At 36.8% G+C, this 24,779-nt stretch overlaps 1 protein-coding gene across 1 annotated transcript in view; it reads left to right on the forward strand.

The window, feature by feature from the left end:
- The window catches only part of LOC106867874 (uncharacterized), a 217,265-nt gene that overhangs the window by 44,185 nt on the left and 148,301 nt on the right, over nucleotides 1-24,779 (forward strand). Inside the window, exon 4 of the mRNA XM_014912934.3 lies at nucleotides 4,619-4,681. Within this exon, the coding sequence (XP_014768420.1) occupies nucleotides 4,619-4,681 (63 nt within the window). The remainder of the gene's footprint in view (nucleotides 1-4,618; nucleotides 4,682-24,779) is intronic.

The following is a 24,779-nucleotide window of genomic DNA, read 5'->3' on the forward strand; positions in this document are numbered from 1 at the left end:
GGCCAACCATTGTTGCCCACCTTCTTCCTTTTTTCGAGGAGGTTTCCACCTCCTCGACTTCCTCCGTCTCTCCCTCCACTGGGGGAGCGGGGGTAACAACATTTGTTAAATGTTCCAGGACCTTACTCTGGTCCTGGGGACAGTCTTTCTTGATATGACCGGGCTTCAGACACCGGTGGCACTTGGGTTTATGTCCTTCAAGAATTACCGGATATTTCTGGCCGGCCATCCTCAAAAAATCCGGAAATACCAGATCCCTGGCTGATTGGGTCCACAGGGTCAAAACCGCTTTTGCCCCAACCCAATCAGCTGTAGGTAACATTTTCATATTTAAGAGCTTGGCTCCACTGCCCCCCAGCCCCCCGTCGGATAGTATCCTCTATCCAATCAGGTTCTATACCGGGTGGCAGCCCACAGATCCAAGCCCTAGTTAATTTCTTCCCACAGTATGTGGGAAGAAACAGAATTTTTTCCCCTTCTAAAGGCTGGCTCGCAAACTTGTGAGCCACCTCAGGGGTGTCAAATAGCAACCAAACCGTCGCGTATTTTACACCCCTTGCCATAAACTTAATAGTTGGCAGATATTCTGCTAACTCTTTTTCAATTTCCACTTTGGGAAAGACTGTAATGGTGTCGAGTAACCTAGCATAGGTCCGCAACACCACCGTTCTTTCCCTGAAATCATTTAACCACTTCTTGGGTGGGATAATCTCCCACTCCACAGCAGTGGCCTTATTTTTCTTTATGTTCTCTGCCATGATAAAAATGTCCACATAAAAGTTAAACAACGAAAATTTTTAAAACAGGCAAAAAAAGAGAACAGTTTAAAAAAGCGGAAGAAATAAAATAAACAGTTCGTACTAAAAACAGTTCATAAAAGAAGGAGAAAGGAAATACAACAGTTCAGAAAGAATAAATAAAATATAAAGTTCCAGGCAGAATAACAAATTTTCAGGCCACAACGGTACTCCGGCCCGATTTGATCCCGGCTCCGCTGCAATCGTCACTTTGCTTGTAAAAATTAAATCCTTTGCGTCGTTCCACGTGGTGTAGTTCAAAGCAAAAGGAAGACTTTTCTTCAAATTTATTAGCTTTCAAAACTTGGTTTGAAAACAATAAATTCCTTTTCTTTTTTAAACAAAGTTCACAATATTTATTTGTAGTTTTCAAATCATGACTTGAAGACAACAAACTTTTACAAATCGAGTTCACAATTTTTGGAGGAGTGATACCTCCAAAATACTCTTCTCACCGCTAAGTGGCAAACAAATGCATGGAATTTAGTGGAGATTTCTTGTTCGACATAAAAATAAATATAAATAAATACGAGCAACAAACCCCCACTAAATCCCAAAAAACACAAAAGTCTTACCTGTAGTTGTACGTCAAAAATTCACGACGCTGGCATTCAGCGACGTGAAGTGGAAGCGACAAAAAACATGTCCTTTCGGTAAGCAAGCTACTTACCACACAGCCACTCCTGCGCCTATATATATATATATATATATATATAAACATATATATATAAACATATATATATATATATATATATATATATATATATATATATATATATATATATATACATATATATATATGTACATACATACATACATACATATATATACATACATACATATATATATATATATATATATATACACATACATACACACACAGATATATATATATATATATGTATACACACACACACATACACGTGCCTTTTTGTCATATGAAGTAGCTAAAAGGATTGACAGCAGGAAGAGCATCCAGTCATACAACAGTGCCTCAGGTAAATCTTCCTACCGACACTAGCATTGAGAAAAAATATGTAAAACAGATAACAAATGATAATTATATACACTTTTACTTGTTTCAGCTTCTCTCTTGTAGTACTGCCATTGAAAGCACTGCTTCAGTGCTGTTTGTAAGGAGGGGTATGTGGGTGAGTGTCTGTGTTTGCAAAATTTAATTGGCAGTAAGTTACAAATGTTGCTTAAAGGCTGAGATTTTTGTGCATAAGTGCCATGCATGAAGTTCTTGGTCCTTGACTTACTTTAGTAATTTTCTGCCAATTACAAGTACTAAATATATATATATATATATATATATATATATATATATATATATATATATATATATATATATATATATATATATATACTCATTGACTTCTGTTCATCCTGTTTGTTTTATCACACCTATATTTATCATCATCATCATTGATTAACGTCCATCTTCCATGCATGCATGGGTAGGATGATTTGACAGGAGCTGGCCTGGTAGAAAAACTACACTAAGCTACTGTGTCTGCTTTGGCAGGGATTTTATGATGGGATGCCCTTTCTAATACCAACTACTCTGCAGATTGGATGCAGTGCTTTTTACATGGCACTGGCACAGACATTAGTTTTGACATGATTTTTACAGTTGGATGTCCTTTCAAACACCAACCACATTACAGTATAGACTAGATGCTTTTAACGTGGCACCAGCACTGGCAGGTTAACCAAGTAACTTGCAAGACAGCAGGGGAATTTGAGGAGAGGAACTTGTGTCAGTTGATGAAAGTTTAGTGTGACAAAGAGACAGAGAGACAGAAGCAGGTGTCTTGCCATAATAGAGGGGACATTAGAGGAGGTGATCCAGTATCAGATGATGAAAGGTTAGAGTGTAACAGTGAATTAGAGGCAGAAATAGGTGTCTTGCTATAGAGGAGGTACATGGTTACCCAGTGAGAGAGAGAGAGAGAGAGAGAGAGAGAGAGATACTTGGTTACCTAGTCAGAGGAAAAACAAGAGAAGGAGAGAGAGTAGGAAACAGCAAAAGTGAAAGAGAGAGAGAGAGAGCGAGAGAGCAGAAGAGAGATGGTGTAATTCTAGCATATACTCACAAGTAACAAGGATCTGAGTATAGAACCTGGGTAGAAAAATAGTGTGTGGGTGTTGTGGTTGGGGGAGCAGCGATACAGTGAGTTGGACAGCGAGGGCAAAAAAGGGGATTGGAAAACGATCATAGGTTAACCAAGTAACTTGCAAGATAAGGAATTATGAGAGGGGCAGGGGCATTTGAGGAGAGGAACTTATGTCAGAGGATGAAAGTTTAGTGTGACAAAGAGACAGAAGCAGGTATCTTGCTTAACTTTTCTCTCAACACAGTTGTGCTTTGTTGGTCATGCACACTGATGTTGCAAATTCAACGGAGCATACTACCTTCATTCCTCTTCAGTCTACACATGTCCTCCACAGTCGGAGTCCCTGTCTCACTACCATGTAACATAGTTATTCTCACACAAGCATCATACAATCATCCTTTCACTCTGAGAGTCCTTTTGCTGCTAACAGAGATAGTGGTTATCTGAACTTCCTTCATCCGAGGAAGAGGAAATGTGAGGAAGAGAAAGTTTAGAAGAGGAGTTGTAGTTCAGTTTCTTAGGATAAAGTGGGTGAAAAGTGTGTTGTTACATGTGGGTGGGACATAACTCTTCTAGCACTTAGTTTTGTGGATGGGTCTTCTCTAGAACTTCATATTGCCAAACATCTGGGTCCATTGTCATTTCATCTGTAAGCCTCAACATCCTAAGATCGGTCCTCACCACTTCAATCCCATGACTTCTTAGGTCTCCCACTTCCACAGGTACCATCCACTTTCAGTGACAGGCTCTACTGTATACAATTATCTTCACTCATATGCATCATGTCCAAACCAATGCATTCTCCTCTCCTGCACGCCACTTTTAATCCCTCTTATGCCTAACTTTTCTCTCAACACAGTTGTGCTTTGTCGGTCATGCACATTGATGTTTCAAATCCAATGGAGTATACTGCCTTCATTCCTCTCCAGTCTACACATGTCCTCCACAGTCAGACTCCCTGTCTCACTACTATGTAACATAGCTATTCTCACACAAGCATCTTACAATCTCCCTTTCACTCTGAGAGAGAATCCTTTCGCTGCCAACAATGGTAGTAGTTATCTGAACTTTCTCTGTCCTATTCTTATTCTAGAAACAATACTTTCAGAGCATCCACCATAATTACTAATTTGGTCACGTAAATGGCAGAAACTATGTACTACCTCAAGAGATCCTCCTGGGCATTTGAGAGAGTTTAAGTCCCTTGTGCTCTTAGTACTTATTGCTCCTGTGCATCCGCCACACACAAAAGCAACCTTATTTGATAACCTACAATGATTCCACTGCATTTCTTATGTGTCCATAGCTTACAGTTAGTGCAGCAAATGGAATTACATTCCACTCCTGTCCTACATATTGACTTCTTTTTTATATCTGCTTATGATATGCCATTGCATTATGTATTTCTATATAACTGTAACAAATTTATTTTGCGGAGCGTGTTTGCCTTGTTTGTTTCTAACATATCCTTTATCTTCTGCATCCTGTATGCATGTTATTTCAATGTATCACACAATCTGTGTTGAATTCAACAAGAGAAGCTCTTTGTTGTCAACAGAGACTTATTGGAAAAACTTGAACCAGAGGTTGTTAAATATTTCGTTCCATAATAATATATTGAAATCCTATTTTTTATCATATGAAATGATCAGATGTGTATGTAAATTGATATTTCTGTTTTGGTTATTATGTATCCTCCAGAGAGAAGAGAAGAGAAGACAAATGAAATTGGAAAAACTTGAAGGGAAATTGTCCAACACTTCTGTAAGTTATATTTTATTTGTTAACAACATTTTTGTAATGGATGAAAATTATAAATAATTTTCTTTGGGAAAATCAAGAACCATAATATATTTTTTTGTTTCAGTTGTTTTTGAAAAAAATACTTAACATATCCCTTTGAAATGATACTCTGAACCTAACCAGCATAATTATATGCTTACAAGAAATTCAGATATTAAAAAAAGATAATACTGCTAGATTAAGTTTCCCAAACTATAAGCATGCTGGCTTTTCAATGATTTTGTCAACATATAAGCTGCAGTGTCATTACAACTAAAAACGCCATATTCCAATGGAGTAAAGAGATGTAATTTATGATTGGCAGAGAAGTTGATTCAATGCTTGAATATGTTACATAAGCAGGGAAAAGTTTTGTCTCTGTGCAGGCATATGAATAAATTCCTCTTATTTCTGTTGCAGACTGATCATACAGATCATTGATCTCAGACATCATGTAACACCATACAATAATGGTTCTTCTTTGTTGTATTAATATTTAACCACCACTGACTTTCTCATAGTAATGTATTCCACACCCTGCATAAGTGAGAAGTAGTTATTATTACAGAAATTTTTTCTCCTCAACCATCAACAGCATGCCAACCTCACATTGCTGTACTCTTTCTTAAAAATATTTCAAATAATTTGCTGTGTTTGTTGTTATTTCTTGGTTCATCAATCAAGTTTTTCCATTCATCAATTCATCACCTGAAGAATCCTATGCTGCAAGAAACTTCTGAGCAGCAACAAAATGAATACATACACACACACACACACATGTATGTTTATATATATGTGTATAAATATATTATGTATGTGTGTATATATGTCCATGTAAATATATGTATGCACATATATATATGTATATATTTATAAATGTATGCATGCATATATATGTATATATTTATAGATATATGTATGTATAAATATATATATACACACACATACATTTGTATGTATATATGTACTTATGTATATATATAAGTGTGTGCATATATATGTGCCTACCAGTCTTACATTATGAGATATCTTTATATTTTATTATGATATATGAAAATATATATATATATATATATATATATATATATATGTATATATATATATATATATATATATATATATATATATATATATATATATATATATATGTATATATATATATATATATATATGTATATATATATATATATATATATATATATGTATATATATATATATATATATATATATATATATATATATATATATATATATATATATGGAACAATTTTTCTTTTAAACAGATTGTATCAGACATGACAGCATTTCAATTTAGTCTTTATTAAGGACTTTTCCTACCAACTTGCTAGTCCTTTATGTTTTATTTGGAATGAATATGTTCCTAAGTTAATTAATATTTCTAGACATACTTGGTCTAATCTTATGAGTGAAATGATGATAGTGGCAATTTTTGTTGCTATATTTTTATAGTAGACATCAAGTAATCATGACAGTGATGTAACTGAAAGAAAGGTTCTTTACTGAACTAACAGTTTGTTTAACTACTAACTCCATTTTATTTACCTAGTTTGTTCTATGTGTTGCATTTGTGTGTTGAATCTTAGTCTGTATTTTGTTAGCTTCGACAACTAATAATTTTTATTGTTTTTTGTGGAATTCTTTATAAGTTGATAGTATTATCAGCTGATATTTTTCTATCTAGTTTTGCTTTGCATTTTGTATGAAAATATATTACAAAGGCTCCTTCATGTATATGCATAGTCAACGGATGAGAAAGTTTTGTACTTGTGTGTTCAATGAAACAGTTTCAATTTTTATGTTTACAATGAAATTTGTATATTTATTACATTGGTTGCTTGAAGTGTATTCTGTGGTTATTAGATTTGTGGGTGTTTTGTAATATATTCTTTGTGTTAGTTTCTGATTTGGTGTAATACATGTATATGTTGGGTGCACTTATTTGAGAGAGAGAGAGAGAGAGAGAGAGAGAGATGTGAGGAAGGAGAGAGAATTATTGATGACAAGGCATTATTGGGTTGGGAAAATAAACATATTTAGATGTAAGAAATATGTCATCAATAGCTGAAATACACATCATTTCTCATATTTCCCATTCATTCCTTGCTAGCCCTAGGTCAGGCCTTAGTGAAGGGATCCACAATCAAAGTCACTCATCTTGATCATCCCAAATTTCTGCATATTTATGACAACATTGTTCAATGCTGTCCATTTTTTAAGATAGTAGGAAGTAATTTGAGTGAGTTTTGGCTGCTATTTGAAGTAGTTCAGCAACTTTACACACAATTCCTCTAAATTCACCTATCAAGTGTTGTTATATGCTGGGATTCTTCACAGATTGTACAGTATTAAACAGTTGAGATATATTTTCCCATTTAGGGTAGAATGTCAGTTTATATCAGCTTTTATTCATTTCAGCCATCTAGTGGTAAAAAAGATTATTTTACAAATGGATTCATCATTCATTTTCTCTATCAGTAAATCCCAGGAACACCTTTCATTGCTGGAACTTATAACCTTATAATAATTACAGCAAAGTGGGGAGCTAGCCCTCAGAGTCTGTGTATCTAGTCTTTTTTTCTAATTAGTTGAATATAAAAGCTAAATTACTTGACTTTTTCCTTTTCCATGTAACAAAGAAAATATGTACAAAACCATTTTTTTAATGCTGACCCTTTTCAGGTGTTGCTTAATAAGTATTTAATATCCTTCTATATATTATAATTCCAAAAAATATGATTTTGTTGTGTTCCTGTAGTAAAAAGGCTCTGTCTGTCTGTCTGTCTCTTTATCAATTGTGACTCTGAAGGTCAGAAAAATAATCAAACAAAGGAAGACAGAGAGAAAAACTAATTGATCTTATTGCTAGGCATGTTATTTATAGTGAATTTTTAAAGATCATTCAGCGTGATAGTACTAATAATATTAATAGTTAAAGACAGTGTTATACAGAGTAGAGTAATGATTTCCACTGTTCCTATCACCTGACATCATGTAAGTAAAACTCTTTAAGTTCCATGGATAAAAGAGTAAACCACAAGAGAAAATCTCTTTTGAATGCAAGGAAAATATGTTCAATAACAAGCTGAGGTAGTATCAAATGAATAATTACATGACAACTAGATTACATTTGAAATTTGCACTTTGCATGTGCAAGATTTCTTCACTTAGGATAAATCTTGCACACATAAGGTATGGAAAGTACATGTTGACAGCAGTTGTAATTGCTAGCAGGTTGTGAGATGACAGGTATGTATTAATCTTATTCTATTATTGACCTGATAAATTCTAAAGAGAACCACTGGATACCTCAAATCGAACTTCAAGGAGAATAACATTTGAAGTAGAATTTACAAAGACACAGAAACTTAGATTATATAAAGAACAGTGTAAAGAGGTAGTTAGATACAACTTCAAGGTGTGCTTAAAATACCATGGCAAACTGCTATTAATATGATGTATGAACTGTGAAACTAGAAATTATGAAATAGCAGTTGCCAGACGAAGTATACATGGCCAAACAATTGACAACCACTAGATGACATAATATGAATAATCATAGAAATTCAAACCCATACAACTACATTTAAATTGGCAAGCATGTGTAGGTAAAGGTTATCAATTTCCCCAGGCTTCAATGAATAAAAGCACACAGATAATGACAATCAAACAGACAATTTGTTGACAAATGAAAGACAACCTGATCAGCAGTTGGGATACACTGAGACAATAAAATGCTTGCATCAGAAAGTCAATACCAAAGACACCTGTGACAAAAGAGTTGAAAAGGCCATACAGAATGTCAATGAATCAATAATCAAAGATTATAGAATAAATGTCACGGATCTAAGCCATTTGATGTATACAACAAATATATAAGTGGTAAATGAAAAATGACACATAGAAATGACAACAAAAGAAACACCAGTGATAAACTCCTAGCAGGCAAAATCAGAATAATGGAAATCACTAAATTGAGAAAAGATCTTACTACACTCATACTAGAAACTGAAACAGAGAATACAAGTAAGGATATGAGACAAAGAAGAAGAAGAAGAGAAAACAAGCCAAGAAAATCAAGCAATACCATAACGCAAACGAGATGGCAAAAAGAACAGTAGTGTTAAAACAAAATATCAAACAAAGGAAAGGATACAAAGGTATGAGAAAAGGCTTTAATCTTTAGCCATTAGAAGATGTTTAAAGAAAGTGCATAGAGATTTTTTGGCCAGCTTAACCACCAGAGCAATAAACATCACAACATTACAAAGCACACAATTAATCAATGAATTATGGGAAAACGTTTGGAAAGTAGCAGGATTGATAAGAGAAATAAAAATAACATAGAAAGAAAATAAGAATGTGCATTTCTGTTTGGTTTTTAAACAAGAATGTACAACAACAATGAAACATCACAAATGATGAAGTCTAATAGATAGTGACACCAATTTTTGAAAGAAACCTGTCCCAGATCAGTTAAAAGGGTTTTAGTTCAACTATCAGTAATCCCGTGACCTCGTCAAGTATATTCAATAATCAGTTGATTGAAAATCTGGTTTGCTACAAGTAATATCAACCTACTTCCCAAATACAGTGACATAACTAATACCTAAAATTATAGAGTAATCACTTTTACAACCTACTTACAAAAAGAACCTGGAAATAAGTAATAAATACTAGTTTTCTACTTCAAGAAAAAATTAAAAAGAATGTAAAAGAGACTTTGACTTAATCTACTCCAAGGGTAATATCAGAGTGTATGTGTCAACACTGACATATTCTAAAATGCTTTTTCCTTTTTGTTACTGTGTCTAGCCTTAGCACCCCTGAGCCAGCAGCTCAATGAAACAAGAGTTATGAAGTTAATTAAAGAGAGAAGTGTGTCTGCTAAATTGGTTTCTTTTTTAACCATCACCATATTGTCTCCTTCAAATATTAATTAAGATTTCAGTATATCAATCAGTTTCCCATCAAATATTTTATTGATTTTTGAGTTGTTATCTTTGCTTTGTTTGGTTGAATTAAGCATTTTTCAATGATGTTTATCTCTTTTCAATATGTGTACCTCATCAATACCTCAAAGCAAATGAAGTTTAGAATCAAAGAGAATATTTTTAGTCACATGATAAACAATATTTTGTAAAACACCTTTCCTAGGGATCTTAATGCCAACTGAATAAACAAAACAAAAGGCTGTAAAAGGGGAAATGGGATGAAAGTACAATAGAGAGTCTTTTGGTTATATCCTTATTTTAAGCACTGGCTACTAGAAACTATGAAGCTGTTGGAATCACAAATTACATCAAAATATAGTCTTAAGGAGAAATTTGATCAATCAAAGAACACATTGTTATCTTCTATTGACTAATCATAAATATATAAAAAACATGACAGACAGAACAATTAAAGATAACTATCCAGCTATCATTAAGAGCACAGATGTTAGAATGTTATTAAGTATACATGTATACCATCAGAAAGAAATATATTTGCCAAAACAGCATAAAAGACATTGTGTGTACAAATAACTGAAACTGCAAATAATAAAACAGCTGTGGCTATTATAATGGGAGTCTTGAATGCTATTAACAAAGAACCAACTTTAGATGTTACAATAATCTTAACACTGTCTCAATTTTGAAATACAGAAGACAATATTTTCTAGCATTATATACATATTAAAATTATAGCAGCCAAATTTTCTTTAAATTGCTTTTTACCGTCTTCAGAATGAGAAAAACACTCTGGAAAAAGTTCTACAAATTCCTATAAGAACAGGATGCTCATGGTAGGAATACTTGTGATCATAGCTCTACTTATTCAGGGCTATTCTAGGATTAAGAACAAGAACAAAGCAACTAGATTGTATGCATTCTAAATATTCATCTTCCAAATTCTTCTCACATATAATGTCTTAACTCCATAATTATTATTCCAATTAGAAATAATTTGTGTACTTACCTTCAAAGCCTTATTCAGCCATTCTATTATTCATTCTTGTTGGAGAGTTTTCCTATAGCAATGTAAGCCATCAAGTTTGCACAAAAAAACCCCTCTTTTTCCTTGCTTACTCCACTGCCATTTCAGTGAGGCAAGAGGTATCAGGTATTTTCCTAAAGGTACAATGCTGTATCACTGATGGAGTATAAACATTGGCATAAGATCACAAATTTGTAAAGGTAAGGTGTAATTGATTATATATCTAGTATACTATTGGTACTTATTTTATTGAATTCAAAGGGTGAGAAGGTATAGTAAACTCCAATCTTCTCCAGGGACACAGTCCTTATCAGTGTTCAGAAAACAGATCCTACTGTTTATGGATAAATCTTCTTCACTGAGTACATTTACCCATCAAGATATGCTATAGTAACTTATCATACTTCAGCATGGTTTTACTTCTACATAGTTTGAATCACTATGTTAAAGAATAGTTAAAAATAACATAAGAATTTTGTTTGTATTGATAATTTTATAACTTTAACATTATTTGTTTAAATTTGTTGATTTTGGTAGTTTCAAATTTGAATAGGTGCTTTGATTGTTTTCTGTTACTAAAATTTTTTCCATCTATATTAACTGCTGTAAGGTATCATGACAAAGGAAAAACAAAATGTTGATGGCAAGTTTACTTCCATGACTTTTGGAGTGTAGGCTCTCTAAATTTAACCATTGTAATTGGTTATTATGTATAACACTTGTACATAATGTAATTTATATAATGCCATCTGAAAATGAATCACAATTTGTGTAATATCAGCTATACTATCACCTTTAGTACAATTGTGATTTATCTAATGATGACATGTGTGACATTATCTTGAGGATCCATTATACATATAATTCAGCTTTTAAAATAACTGTCATGTATGCTAAACTACTGGTACATGACATTGCTAGGTTGATGAGAACTTAATCAGAAGCAATTAAGAATAGAAATTCTTTAATTTGCAATTCCAATTAATTACAATTTATTTGTCTTTACTGAATTTTGACATAAGGATATCAAATGACTAGTAATTAATGTAAAATTGATATTTAATAGTAAACATTAAGGTGAGATTTCAGTGTGGCCAATATTCAATTAATCAGAAGTTATTGTATGTGCTTCTTGATTATAAATTGAACAACAGTTAAATCAGATGCTGAAGCTATGTAAGATAGCACAAGTCATATTTATTAAGCTATTCTGTTTTCATATCAACCTCAATAGATAGTGTTCTGTTATGTATTTATCTTTATATTTTCTAAATGTACAAATGACAATGAACATGTCTAGAAAACAAAATGTACTCTGTTCATTAGTATTAGATAACTACTGTCATTCTTAATACCACTATTCGTCCACGAGAACTTTCATCATTTCATCACCTTCATCATCAGTATCACGAGTGCTATCATCATGGTTGTTTTTACCATTATCATTGTTGTTTGTCACTTTATCATCATCAACATCATCCCCTCACCACCACCACCACCTTTGTTAATTTAACACCTGCTTTTTCAAGTGATTAATGAGGAAAGAGAGAGAGAAAGGTTCAGATAATGGTAGAGAGTTAGCGGTATAGTAGCAAAAGATGCAGTGCATGAAACTTACAAAGCATCCAGGCAGATTGCAGAGAAAGAGGTAGTAAAGGTACAGGAGGGACATAAGTAAATTTTCAGAGAATGTATGGATTCATTGCAATTGGTACACTGTATCTAACTTCTGCCTTCACTTTTCTAACATATCAAACAGGGACATTTACCTAAAGAGAGTAGAGTCCTTTCTGTTTTCCTGTTTAGTAGAAGTTTGGGCTTTGCTAAGTTAAGTTTAAGGACTTTTGATTCCAGGTTTTGCTTCCACTCCTGGAATTTCTTTTCCGATTCTATTACAGATTCTGCTGTGACTATGAGATCATCCATGTATAATAGTTTCAAGGAACAGCTGTTCTTAAATTCCTCTGATATAAGGCTTTCTCCAGGTTAATGAATGTCCTGTATATGAATACTTCTCTTAGCTAAATACTTGCAGTTGTTACTGTACTTTCATATTGCCCCAAAAAAACCCAATGAAATTTATTTTAAAGAAACAGTAGAATTACTGTCTAACATATTCAGTGATAAACCTTTTCTATTTAACACTTGAATGGAGAGTTGGAATATAATGAAAAAAAAAAAAATAATGATTTTTATCACATATGCAGGAACAGTCAGCAGGATGTGTGAAAGTTTTAAATTCAAAGAACTTACAACTGAGATGTTCAAGTGTCTTATTTTCATACAAGGCCTTACATCAAGTGAAGATACAGAAATTTAGGCAAGAATCCTTTCTAAATTGGAACAAGCGAACCAAGATCTAACCTACAGTCAATGGCAGAAGAATGCCAAAGGATGGTAAACCTGAAACACAATGTAGAAAAAATTCAAGAAAAGGATGCCTCAAAAATACAGATATGCCGACTGGATACTGGAAGTGATATTTCAATAATAAATATGGACATGTGGAAGAAATAGGGAAAACTTATGTTGAGAAAAACAACAAAATCTGCTCATAGCGTGACAAGCGACAAATTACCTGTCACATTTTGAGGGAAAACATACAAGGCAAAAGTCTTTGTTGTTAAAAATGCAACCGATCTGTTGTGTACCAGTTGGTTAGAATTATTCGATTTATGGGACCTCCCCATAAATCTCTATTGTAAAAACATAAATTGTTGTCTCTCTAAAAATAATTTGTCTGACGAGTTAAAGAGAAAATTCTTAAAAATGTTTCTGCAAGTACTCTCGGACAAACTAGTTCTATGCAGAAAGACTGAGAGCCCATTGTCTAGGATACATATCGACTATGCTGAACCAGTGAATGGTGCATACTATCTAATTGATGTGGATAGCTATACAAAGTGGCCAGTGGTATGCAGATGTAATAAACCTACAGCAAAGACAACAATAAAGTTCCTACTTGAGTTATTTTCTTGATACTGTGTTCCAGACACGTTAGTTTCAGATAATGGAACACAATATATGAGATACAAATTAAGAAATTTCTGCAAAATACATGCCACAGAGCACATCTTTACCCTACCCTACCACCCAAGGTCAAATAGGCAGGCAGAAAGATTTGTCAACATGTTCAAAAGAGCTCTAAGAAACGCTAGGAATGAGCTAGGTAATAATGAGGTACTAACGAAATTTCAAGAAAGTCACCAGCAGAGTTAATGTTTGCGTGTAAAATAAAATCGATCTTCGATAAACTATTGCCAGGAAAAAATACATATAAAGGAAAGACAGAAAATACATTTGAAGGAAATACAAGAAATATTACAAAACATTTTGAAGTAGGAAATAAAGTTCATTTTAAAAATTCCAGAAATGGTAAAGAAGGTTGGGAGGATGGCTGTGTAATCAAAATATTAGGTAACATAATATATTTAATTAAAGGACAATGTTCAGAATATAAGAGACACCTTAACCAGTTAAAAATGAGACATACAGCAGAATGAAGGATAATACCAATGGAAGCCTTCTATGATATGTTTGAAGTGTCAGCACCGAGAAATATTGAACCCTGTAGAACTAACTTCAGAAAACGAAAACAGGCTGAATATTTGGAAGTAATACCTAAATGAAAAAAATATTAGATCCCCCCCCCCAAAAAAAAACAAATGTGCTAACAAGAGTGTTTAGTATAATGAAAAGAAAAAGAGCTGTGTGCAATGAACAATACCACCTTAAAAGTTGGGCAACAATTAAAATACAATAGCTAAAAAGAAAGAGGGAGAGGTGCTAGAAATAAAGAAATAAAAGAAATTCCACATTCTCACAGTAGTCAAAATCTCAAAAGGGTAGCTGTTGTGATGAGAGTTACGACTCCTTCTTGTGAGAGTTAGACTGGTCCGAGTAAAGTATAAATAGTAATGATCCACGTAAGTTCAATGAACAGAGTTTGGAGTCGAGTGAAGTTCATGTTAGTTCACAGTGAAGTCAGAAGATGTCAGTTGGTTAGTTCACAAGGAGTATTGATTGTTGGTGTGTAAAGAGATTTGTTAGTTCATTACATTGTTTTTACTGTTGTCTGGTTATCTTATTTATTGTATGTAACAACAATATATATTTATATATATATATATATATATATATATATATATATATATATATATATATATATATATATATATATATATATATATATATATATATATATATGTGTGTGTGTGTGTGTGTGTACATACACACACACACACAAACACACACACACACACACACACACACACACACACATATATATACACATAAAAAAAGTAAAGTTCCTTCCCTAGTTATAGACTCTTAGGGCTGGTTTCCATGGCATATATATCCCTCACCTGGATGTAACGCTAGTCTGTTGCAAGATTACTCATTTTTGCCAGTTGAGTGGACTGGAACAATATGAAATGAAGTGTTTTGTTCAATAGCTCAACACATTACCCAGTCCAGGAATCAAAACCACAATCTTATGATAATGAGTCCAACATCTTAACCACTAAGCCATGCGTCTCTATACACACACACATATATATAGTAACTTTATCTTCATGACTGGTGGTTTCATTGGACATGTTGGGCAGCATCTGGGTGTCTTCCATGGTGTACATAGTGACCAGGGAATTGGTTCCTAAAATGAGGAGGAAATAAGGCTACTGGAATTCTGTGGTGGGAATAACCTAATCATCTGCAACACTAACTTCAAGAAGCCAGTCATTCACCTAATAACCTACCAATTGGGTGACCATACCAGCCAGATTGATAACAAAGTAAGATACCTGGTTGCTCATAAATGCAAAGGCCTTCCCCAATGAAGAATGTACCCCTCAGTATAGGTTAGTAATTAGTAACTTCAGGCTTGAAGGATTCCAAAAGCAGACCTGTCTGGTAAAGAAGGATTTGGAAGCTTAAGGATATCTTAAATTGTCAGAGATTTAGAGGCATCCTGATTGAAGCATTTCATAAGGAGGAGGAATCAGACATGTAACCTAGAGGACAGCTGGAAGTTCCTACAGGACAACCATATGGTTCAGGGTTCAGTCCCACTGCATGGCACCTTGGGCAAGTGACTTCTACTACAGCCTCAGGCCAACCAAAACCTTGTGAGTAAACTTGGTAGACAGAAACTGAAAGAAGCTTGTCATATATATATATAAGTGTTTCCTTTATTCAAAAATTCTTATCGCTCCTTAAAATTATGGCTTTTAAGTGTTGATTTCTCAGCCCAAGAATTACAGCGTGATGTGCTGCTTGACTGGTCCCCCCTCTCTCTCTCTCTTTATATATATATATATATATATATATATATATATATGATGATGATGATCTTTTCTCCCGCCATGCCTCTGTCTACCCCTCCATCCTCTCTCTCTCTCTCTCTCGTAGTTTTTCCTTAAGGTCTTCAGGTTCTGGCTATATATAAATGAGAAATCCATTCTAAATTATCTCGCTGACATACTACGACGAAATCTCCAAGATGCAGATAAGATAGAGATTTTTATTTATTTATGGCCTCAAACATCTCATACCTTCGCGCTTTAGTTTGCCCTCTATTATTTATCTTGTTTCTCTCCATGAAATTCAATTGAATTCAGTTGTTGTCTTAAATTCATACTTATTCATTTTCTAAGCTTCCTAAATTCATGCTACGTTATATTCTATTCACCTAGAATTCATTGCTCTTTTAAAAATTACGATTTATGCATTGTTGTCTCTCAAATATTTAAAATCTACAATTAAGAGCCCTATCTACTCGCTGACGGTAACCCGCCCTCCCACCCCCTCCACCGGAAGTTCATTCCTCTGTCATCCTGTCAACCTCGGCTGTCTCCCGGAACCCATCTAGTGGCCTTGGCCATCCTCTCCCCTACCTTTGGGTAGCGCATTAAGTTTGAGAAATGTTTGCAGGTTGTAGGTACTGTTTTGCTTATGAATTCTTCCAATTGCAAGTTTTCTTTTCAGGTACACGACACTGCTTTTCCCCTTCCCAGGCTACAGGCCCACACCCCCAACACCCATACTGTTAGGATTGGCACTCTCAACGTCGGCACGCTGAAAGGTAGATCTGGTGAAATTGTTGAGATGCTTGAACGGAGACGCGTAGATATGTGCTGCATCCAGGAAGTAAGATGGAGAGGAGGTTCTGCGAGGTTCCTCACAGGCAAAGAACACAGGTACAAGATTTTCTGGGCAGGGAACACTGACGGGGTCGGGGGCGTAGGAATACTTCTAGCGGAGAAATGGGTGGATAAGGTAATCGAGGTCGTTAGAGTAAGTGACAGAGTACTTAAGATCAGACTAGTACTTCATCATAGATTAGCTACTGTCATCTCAGCCTATGCACCTCAACCGGGGCTACCAGATGGTCTGAAAGACCAATTCTATGACACCCTCTTGCAAACTACCTCGTCGACGAGTGACAGGGACCTTCTCTTTGTGGCCGGAGACTTCAACGGTCATGTCGGACGTCGTGCTGGAGGCTTCCATGGCATACATGGAGGCTATGGCTTCGGTTCCCGCAACGAGGAGGGAACCAGACTGCTGGAGTTCTGTGATGCAACCGATCTTATGGTCTGCAATACCAACTTCAGGAAACCTGCCAGTCACCTAGTCACCTACCGCTCCGGCAGACACTCTAGCCAAATCGACTACATCCTCACCAGAAATAGGGAAAGAGGGCGGCTTATAAATGCTAAAACCTACCCTGGCGAAGAATGTACCCCACAACATAGATTAGTAGTTAGCGACTTTGGGATCAAGGCAAAATGGGTGCCCAGAATTAGACAGGCTTGGAGGAGAAGGGTGTGGAAGCTTAAAGACCCTGCAAACGGACAGAGACTTAGAGACAAGTTACTTGAAGCATTTAACGAAATAGAAGGGGATATAGCATCATACAACGTGGAAGACAATTGGAGATTTCTGCGGGACAACCTGTTGAAAGCCACCGACCAGATTTGTGGGTGGTGTAAGGTCCCCTCCCGACCCAGAGTAACGTGGTGGTGGAACAAGGAGGTAGACAGGGCTATTAGACAAAAGAAACAGGCTTGGAAGGAGCGGAAGAACGGTGGTAGCAGGGAATTGTACCAATGTGCCAGAAGGGAGGCTAGGCGACAGGTTTATTTAGCCAGAGGGGAAGCAGATAAGGAAAGATTTGCCAATGTTCTGCGCCGTGAGGACCAAAGACTCGAGGTATTTCGTGTTGCAAGACAGTGTAGGAGAGAGAATAGTGATGTTGTAGGAGAGAAATGTGTTCGCATGGATGATGGTACGCTTGCATTAAATGAGGATGCAAAGAAAGAGGTCTGGAGATGCCACTACGATAGATTGCTTAATAAAGAGAATGAATGGGAGAAAGAGAGCCTGCCGTATGTCGACCCAATAGAGGGACCAGCTATCCGAGTTGATAGTACCAGGGTAGATAAAGCAATTAAGAGTATGAAGACCGGGAAAGCCCCCGGCCCATCAGGAATCACTGCAGAGATGCTCAAAATATCTGGCAGTGTTGGCTATAGCCTAGTCACCCGTATTACGAACCAGGTGATACACGAAGGAGTAATACCCAATGACTGGTGTAGCAGCATCATAGTCAACTGCTACAAAGGTAAAGGTGACGCTTTAGATACAAATAATTACAGAGGCATCAAGCTGTTAGATCAGGTTATGAAAGTTACAGAGAGGGTCATAGCCCAACTAATTAGGGAGCGAATCAATTTAGATGAGATGCAGTTTGGGTTCGTGCCAGGTAAAAGCACTACTGATGCCTTATTTCTAGTGAGACAGTTGCAGGAGAAATACCTAGCTAAGGATAAACCTCTGTACCTGGCTTTCATTGACATGGAGAAAGCCTTTGACAGGGTCCCCCGATCCCTTATCTGGTGGTCAATGATGAAACTTGGGATAGAAGAATGGTTAGTGAGAGCTGTGCGAGCCATGTACAGAGAAGCTGCCAGTAAGGTGAGGGTTGGAAATGAGTACAGCAATGAATTCCGGGTAGAGGTAGGGGTCCACCAAGGTTCCGTCCTCAGCCCCCTCTTATTTACCATAGTCCTCCAGGCAATCACAGAGGAGTTCAAGACAGGTTGCCCCTGGGAGCTCCTCTATGCTGATGACCTTGCCCTAATTGCGGAGTCACTATCAGAACTAGAGGAGAAGTTTCAGGTGTGGAAGCAAGGTCTAGAATTGAAGGGCCTTAGAGTCAACCTAGCTAAAACCAAAATCCTAATAAGTAGGAAGGTAGATAAAACACAAACCCCTTCAGGTAGATGGCCCTGCTCAGTATGTAGAAAAGGAGTAGGTAGTAACTCTATAAGATGTACCCGGTGCAAGCTATGGACACATAAGAGGTGCAGCAACATCAAAGGCAGGTTAACTAGCAAGTTAGTTTTTGTTTGTGGCAGATGTTCAAGTGCAATAAAGACTGCAAACAAACAGGAAACAACTTCTATCTCATTCCAGGGTGAAAAACTAGAGGTAGTCGATAGCTTCCGCTATCTGGGCGACCAAGTTAGTAGTGGGGGTAGGTGCGCTGAAAGTGTAGCTGCTAGAATAAGAATAGCCTGGGCAAAGTTTAGAGAGCTCTTACCCCTGCTGGCGACAAAGGGACTCTCACTCAGAGTAAAAGGCAGACTGTATGACGCATGCGTACGAACAACCATGCTACATGGCAGTGAAACATGGGCTGTAACTGCTGAGGACATACGTAAGCTCGCAAGGAATGAAGCCAGTATTCTCCGTTGGATGTGTAATGTCAATGTGAATGCCCGTCAGAGTGTAAGTATCTTGAGAGAAAAGCTGAACATTAGAAGCATCAGTTGTGGCATGCAAGAGAGACGATTGCGCTGGTATGGACATGTGGTGAGAATGGAGGAGGATAGCTGCGTGAAAAAGTGCCACACCCTAACAGTTGAGGGAACCCGTGGAAGAGGTAGTCCCAGGAAGACCTGGGCTGAGGTGGTGAGGCAAGACCTTCATACATTGGGCCTCACCGAGGCGATGACTACTGACCGAGACCTTTGGAAATGTGCTGTGCGTGAGAAGACCCGGCAAGCCAAGTAAGATCGTTGCCAGTGCCCCTGGACTGGTTCTTGTGCGGGTGGCACATGAGATGCACCATTTTGAGCGTGGCCGTTGCCAGTACCGCCTGACTGGCTCCTGTAGGATTCTCGAGCGAGATCGTTGCCAGTGCCCCTGGATTGGCTTGTGCAGGTGGCACATAAAAGACACCATTTCGAGCGTGGCCGTTTTCGTGCGGGTGACACGTAAAAGCACCCACTACACTCTCTGAGTGGTTGGCGTTAGGAAGGGCATCCAGCTGTAGAAACTCTGCCAAATCAGACTGGAGCCTGGTGTTGCCATCCGGTTTCACCAGTCCTCAGTCAAATCGTCCAACCCATGCTAGCATGGAAAGCGGACGTTAAACGATGATGATGATGATGTGCCTTTGTGTCTGTGTTTGTCCCCAACAACTGTTGTTGGTATGTTTACGTCCCCGTAACTTAGCGGTTTGGCAAAAGAGGCCGATAGAATGAGTACTAGATTTTAAAAGATAAGTTCTAGGGTTGATTTGTTCCACTAAATCCCTTTAATGTCTGAAACAAGTGAAAGATAAAAAGATAAAAGATATATAGTTCACTGTTCTGTTAAGGTAAGATCAACAAAAAAGTACTCCATTCAGTGAGAGATAAGAATCATTTTATGTACTCTGTATAAAAATAAGAACTACTAATATTTTCTTGCTATGAAGGTAGGTTTTTATTATGTGCTTAGTTCAGCAATTTCAGTCTCTGAGCACATGGTCTATTTCATTTGAAAATCAGGACACTGGTACATGAGAAAAAAATGAGTACATGGTTGATGCAAAAAATAGAAGGGTGAATAAAAACAGAAAGAAAACAAAGAAAAAAAATTAGAGTTACCTCCCCTTTGACCATAGAAGTCATAATTAAACTAGTTGTTATAGAATAAGTCAACAAAGAAGAGTCCAAAGTCTACAAGACAGCCGCTCAGTCCAGAGAGTGCGGTGTCCTCCAGTGTGCTAAAAGAAATTTGTCCATATGCTTGCATTTGCTGAACATTTTGGGTCTGGAATAGTGTGGTGGAATTCTTGGATTGAAAAAGAATGTGCAATCTTTCTGTTATGCATAAAGTACATTTCTTAGACCCATTTATATATGGCATGGATTCCATTACAATTCTCTATAAATGGTGTGTTGTTGCTCTTCAAACCCCATATGTGGCTAACCAACTTAGTGGCTTTACTTTGGTCAATGTGCTGGAAGTAAGACTTGTGGCTTGCATAATGTCTTTTGAAATTGCCTTTGCATAAACTGATCTAATTTTTCTTTTCAGTTACGTTATCTTGAAGCATTTTTGTGACTTCTGCCACATAGATGACAGAGTTTATCATACATGCCTGATCAAATGGGCAAGCTTCAAGGTCTAGGCAGTTACAATTAAGATTACACTCTTAATGATGCTTATGAGTGATAATGTTCTCCATATTGAGAAAGCAGCTGTGTGACATTTTTATTGTGCAACTATTAAAAAAAATCTTCCTGTATTTATGGTTTACTAGGAAATGCTTGTCTAAAAGAGATAGGAATTTCTTGTCTTTATCAGCATTTAGAGTGGTGGTGGGGGTCTATTTTTAAGTTTCATATTTTTACTTGAAGTATTGTAATATATCTTATTTTTGAAACTTCTGTTAGCTAGGGCATTGTTATAGTAGGGGGCTGCAACTTTCTCGGTTTTTTTTTTTCATTTTTTCTTGTGATTTTTAATGTACAAGTGTCCTGGTTTTCAAATAGAACAATGTGCTCAGAGCCTGAGAATTGCTTGGAGACACATGGTACATTATAAAAACCTGTCTAGCCTCATGTCTTCATTGTAACAAATTATTAGTAGCTCCTGTCTTTATACAGTGTACATTAAACAATGTACACACACACAAATGTTTACACTTCACAAAAGTATGTCTGGCCATCAAATTCATTATCCAAAGCTAGGGAAAATATCAACTCACTTCTTAGTCTTTCTATCACCAGTTTCCAAAAAGTATCTGCTTCAATAGGTTTTGTTTGGCTCATGCAAGTTTGTAAAAGTGGACATCCAGCCAATGATGGCAGTGATAATTATGTATTTGTTATAAAAATAATATATATGTAATTTATATATATTATATACATTATATAAATTACACTGGGTAACAGGGATTTGTTGTCTGATGTTGGAGACATGTTTCCTACTAATTCTGGGGTGCTGATTTCAAAAATGAAATCCATTTCGCTCTATCACATTAAGATTTTCCACAAACTTAGATGTCTATTTTTCAACATTTCTGGTATTGTCACCATTTCTAAGGATAGATTTGACTTCATCTGGTAGTCAATGCGGAAACTAGGGATAGATGAGTGGTTATTGAGAGCTGTACAAGCCATGTACAGGGATGCTGTCATTAAAGTGAAGGTTGGCAGCGAGTATATTGAAGAAATCCAGGTAGGGGTAGGGCCCACCAAGGATCAGTCCTCAGCCCCCTCTTATTCATCATAGGTCTCCAGGCGATAACAGAGGAATTCAAGACAGGATGCACCTGGGAGCTCCTCTATGCTGATGACCTTGCTCTAAATAGCTGAGTCACTATCAGAACTAGAGGAGAAGTTTCAGGTGTGGAAGCAAAGATTAGAATCAAAGGGCCTTAGAATCAATCTAGCAAAACCAAAGTCTTACTAAGTAGGAAGGCAGGCAAATCCCAAATCCCTTCAGGTGGATGGCCCTGCTCAATCTGTAGAAAAGGATAGGTAGAAACTCTATAAGATGTATCCAGTGTAAGCTATGGACAAATAAGAGGTGCAGCAATATCAAAGGGAGGCTAATTAGGAAAATAATTTTTGTGTGTAGAAGATGCACAGGGGCAATAAACACTGAAAATGTGCGAAAACAGCTTCTGTCACATTGTAGCAGGAAAAAATAGAAGTAGTTGATAGCTAGGTGACCAAGTCAGTAGTGGGGGTGGATGCTCTGAGAGCGTAGCTGCTAGAATAAGAATATCCCGGGTAAAGTTCAGAGAGCTCCTACCTCTGCTGGTAACAAAAGGCCTCTCGCTCAGAGTGAAAGGTAAACTGTATGATGCATGTGTGCGAACAGCCATGCTACACAGCAGTAAAACATGGGCTGTGACTGCTGAAGACATGTGTAAGCAAGAAATGATACTAGTATGCTCTGCTGGATGTGTAATGTCAGTGTGCATACACAACAGAATGTAAGTGCCCCGAGAGAAAAGTTGGACCTAAGAAGCATCAGATGTGCTGTGCAAGAAAGACAACTGCACTGTTATGGTCATGTGTTGTGTATGGATGAGGACAGCTGTATGAAAAAGTGTCACACCCTAACAGTGGAGGGAACCTGTGGAAGAGGTAGACCCAGGAAGGCATGGGATGAGGTGGTGAAGCATGACCTTCAAAAGTTGGGCCTCACAGGAGCAATGACAAACAACCAAGACCTTTGGAGATATGCTGTGCTTGAGAAGACCCAGCTAGTCAAGTGAGACGTAGTCATGGCCTATGCCAGTGTCGCATAACCGGCCCATTTAAGTGTGCCCTTCAATCATTGGGATATATACTATGCTTGAGAAGACCTGTTGAGTCAAGTTAAATCATTGTCGTGGCTGATTCCAGTACTGCCTGACTGGCATGTGAAACGCACCATTCGAGCATGGTCAATGCCAGTCCCACCGGACTGAATCTCATGCCAGTGGCATATAAAAAACACCATACGAGTGTGGTAAATGCCAGTGTCGCTTGACTGTTCCCGTCCCGGTAGCACATAAAGAGCACCATTCGAGCATGGTTGATGCCAGTGCCACCTGATTGGCTTCCATACGTACTGGTGGCATGTAAAAAGCACGATTCATGTGTGGTCGATGCCAGTATGCCTGACTGGCCCCCATACCAGTAGCACATAAAAAGCACCCACTACACTCTCAGAGTGGATGGCGTTAGGAAGGGTATCCAGCTGTAGAAACCTTGCTAGATCAGATTAGAGCCTGGTGCAGCTTCCTGGCTTGCCAGTCCTCAGTCAAATTGTCGAACCCAATTCAGCATGGAAAGCGGATGTTAAACAATGATGATGATAATGATATATATTTCATTCTTTTACTTGTTTCAGTCATTTGACTGCATCCATGCTGGAGCATCGCCTTTAGTCGAACAATTTGATCCCAGGACTTATTCTTTGTAAACCTAGTACTCATTCTATCGGTTTCCTTTTGCCAAACCTCTAAGTTACTGGGACATAAACACCAAAATCAGTTGTCAAGCAATGGTGGGGGGACAAACACAGACACATAAATACATACATATATATATTTATATATGACGGGCTTCTTTCAGTTTCCATCTACCAAATCCACTCACAAGCATTGTCTGGCCTGAGGCTATAGAAGGAAATACTTGTCAAAGGTGCCATGCAGTGGGACTGAACCTGGAACCATGTGGTTGGGAAGCAAACTTCTTACCACACAGCCACTCTTGCGCCTATATATATTATATACTATTTTTTTATATCATCTATATATGTTGTTATATATTATATAAATAATATATATTTTATATATGCCTTGTATATGTATATGGCAAATGAAAGGGGATCCAGGTATCCACACCAACCTCTCCATTATTTTGCTTGCTTTATATGTGTGTGCATTTATTTATGCATGCATGTATGTTCTTCTGCAACTCTACCACAGAAGCTGCTATAAGAACAAGGTTACCATATAAAGATCTTAGCTTAGTATATAAAGGGCCAAAAAATAACCAATCCTAAATTCTAGTATTATAGTCCTAAGTACTTAAATACACTGAATTCCTTACTGAAGTCACTACCAACTGTAATCTTTCTAACTGCATCCTAAAATTTTCTCAAACCGTTTATCTACCACTAGTTTCTTTAATATTTAGACTGCAGGTGAGGGTGACTTTTGAAATACTTTTCCAAATTAAGAATACACAATAGAATAGTTTCTTCTGGGATGAAATTCTCTCTTGCTGTTGCATCACATAAAAAC

The sequence above is a fragment of the Octopus bimaculoides genome, chromosome 5 (assembly GCF_046866305.1).
Source record: "Octopus bimaculoides isolate indiv1 chromosome 5, ASM4686630v1, whole genome shotgun sequence".
Taxonomy (NCBI): Eukaryota; Metazoa; Mollusca; class Cephalopoda; order Octopoda; family Octopodidae; genus Octopus; species Octopus bimaculoides.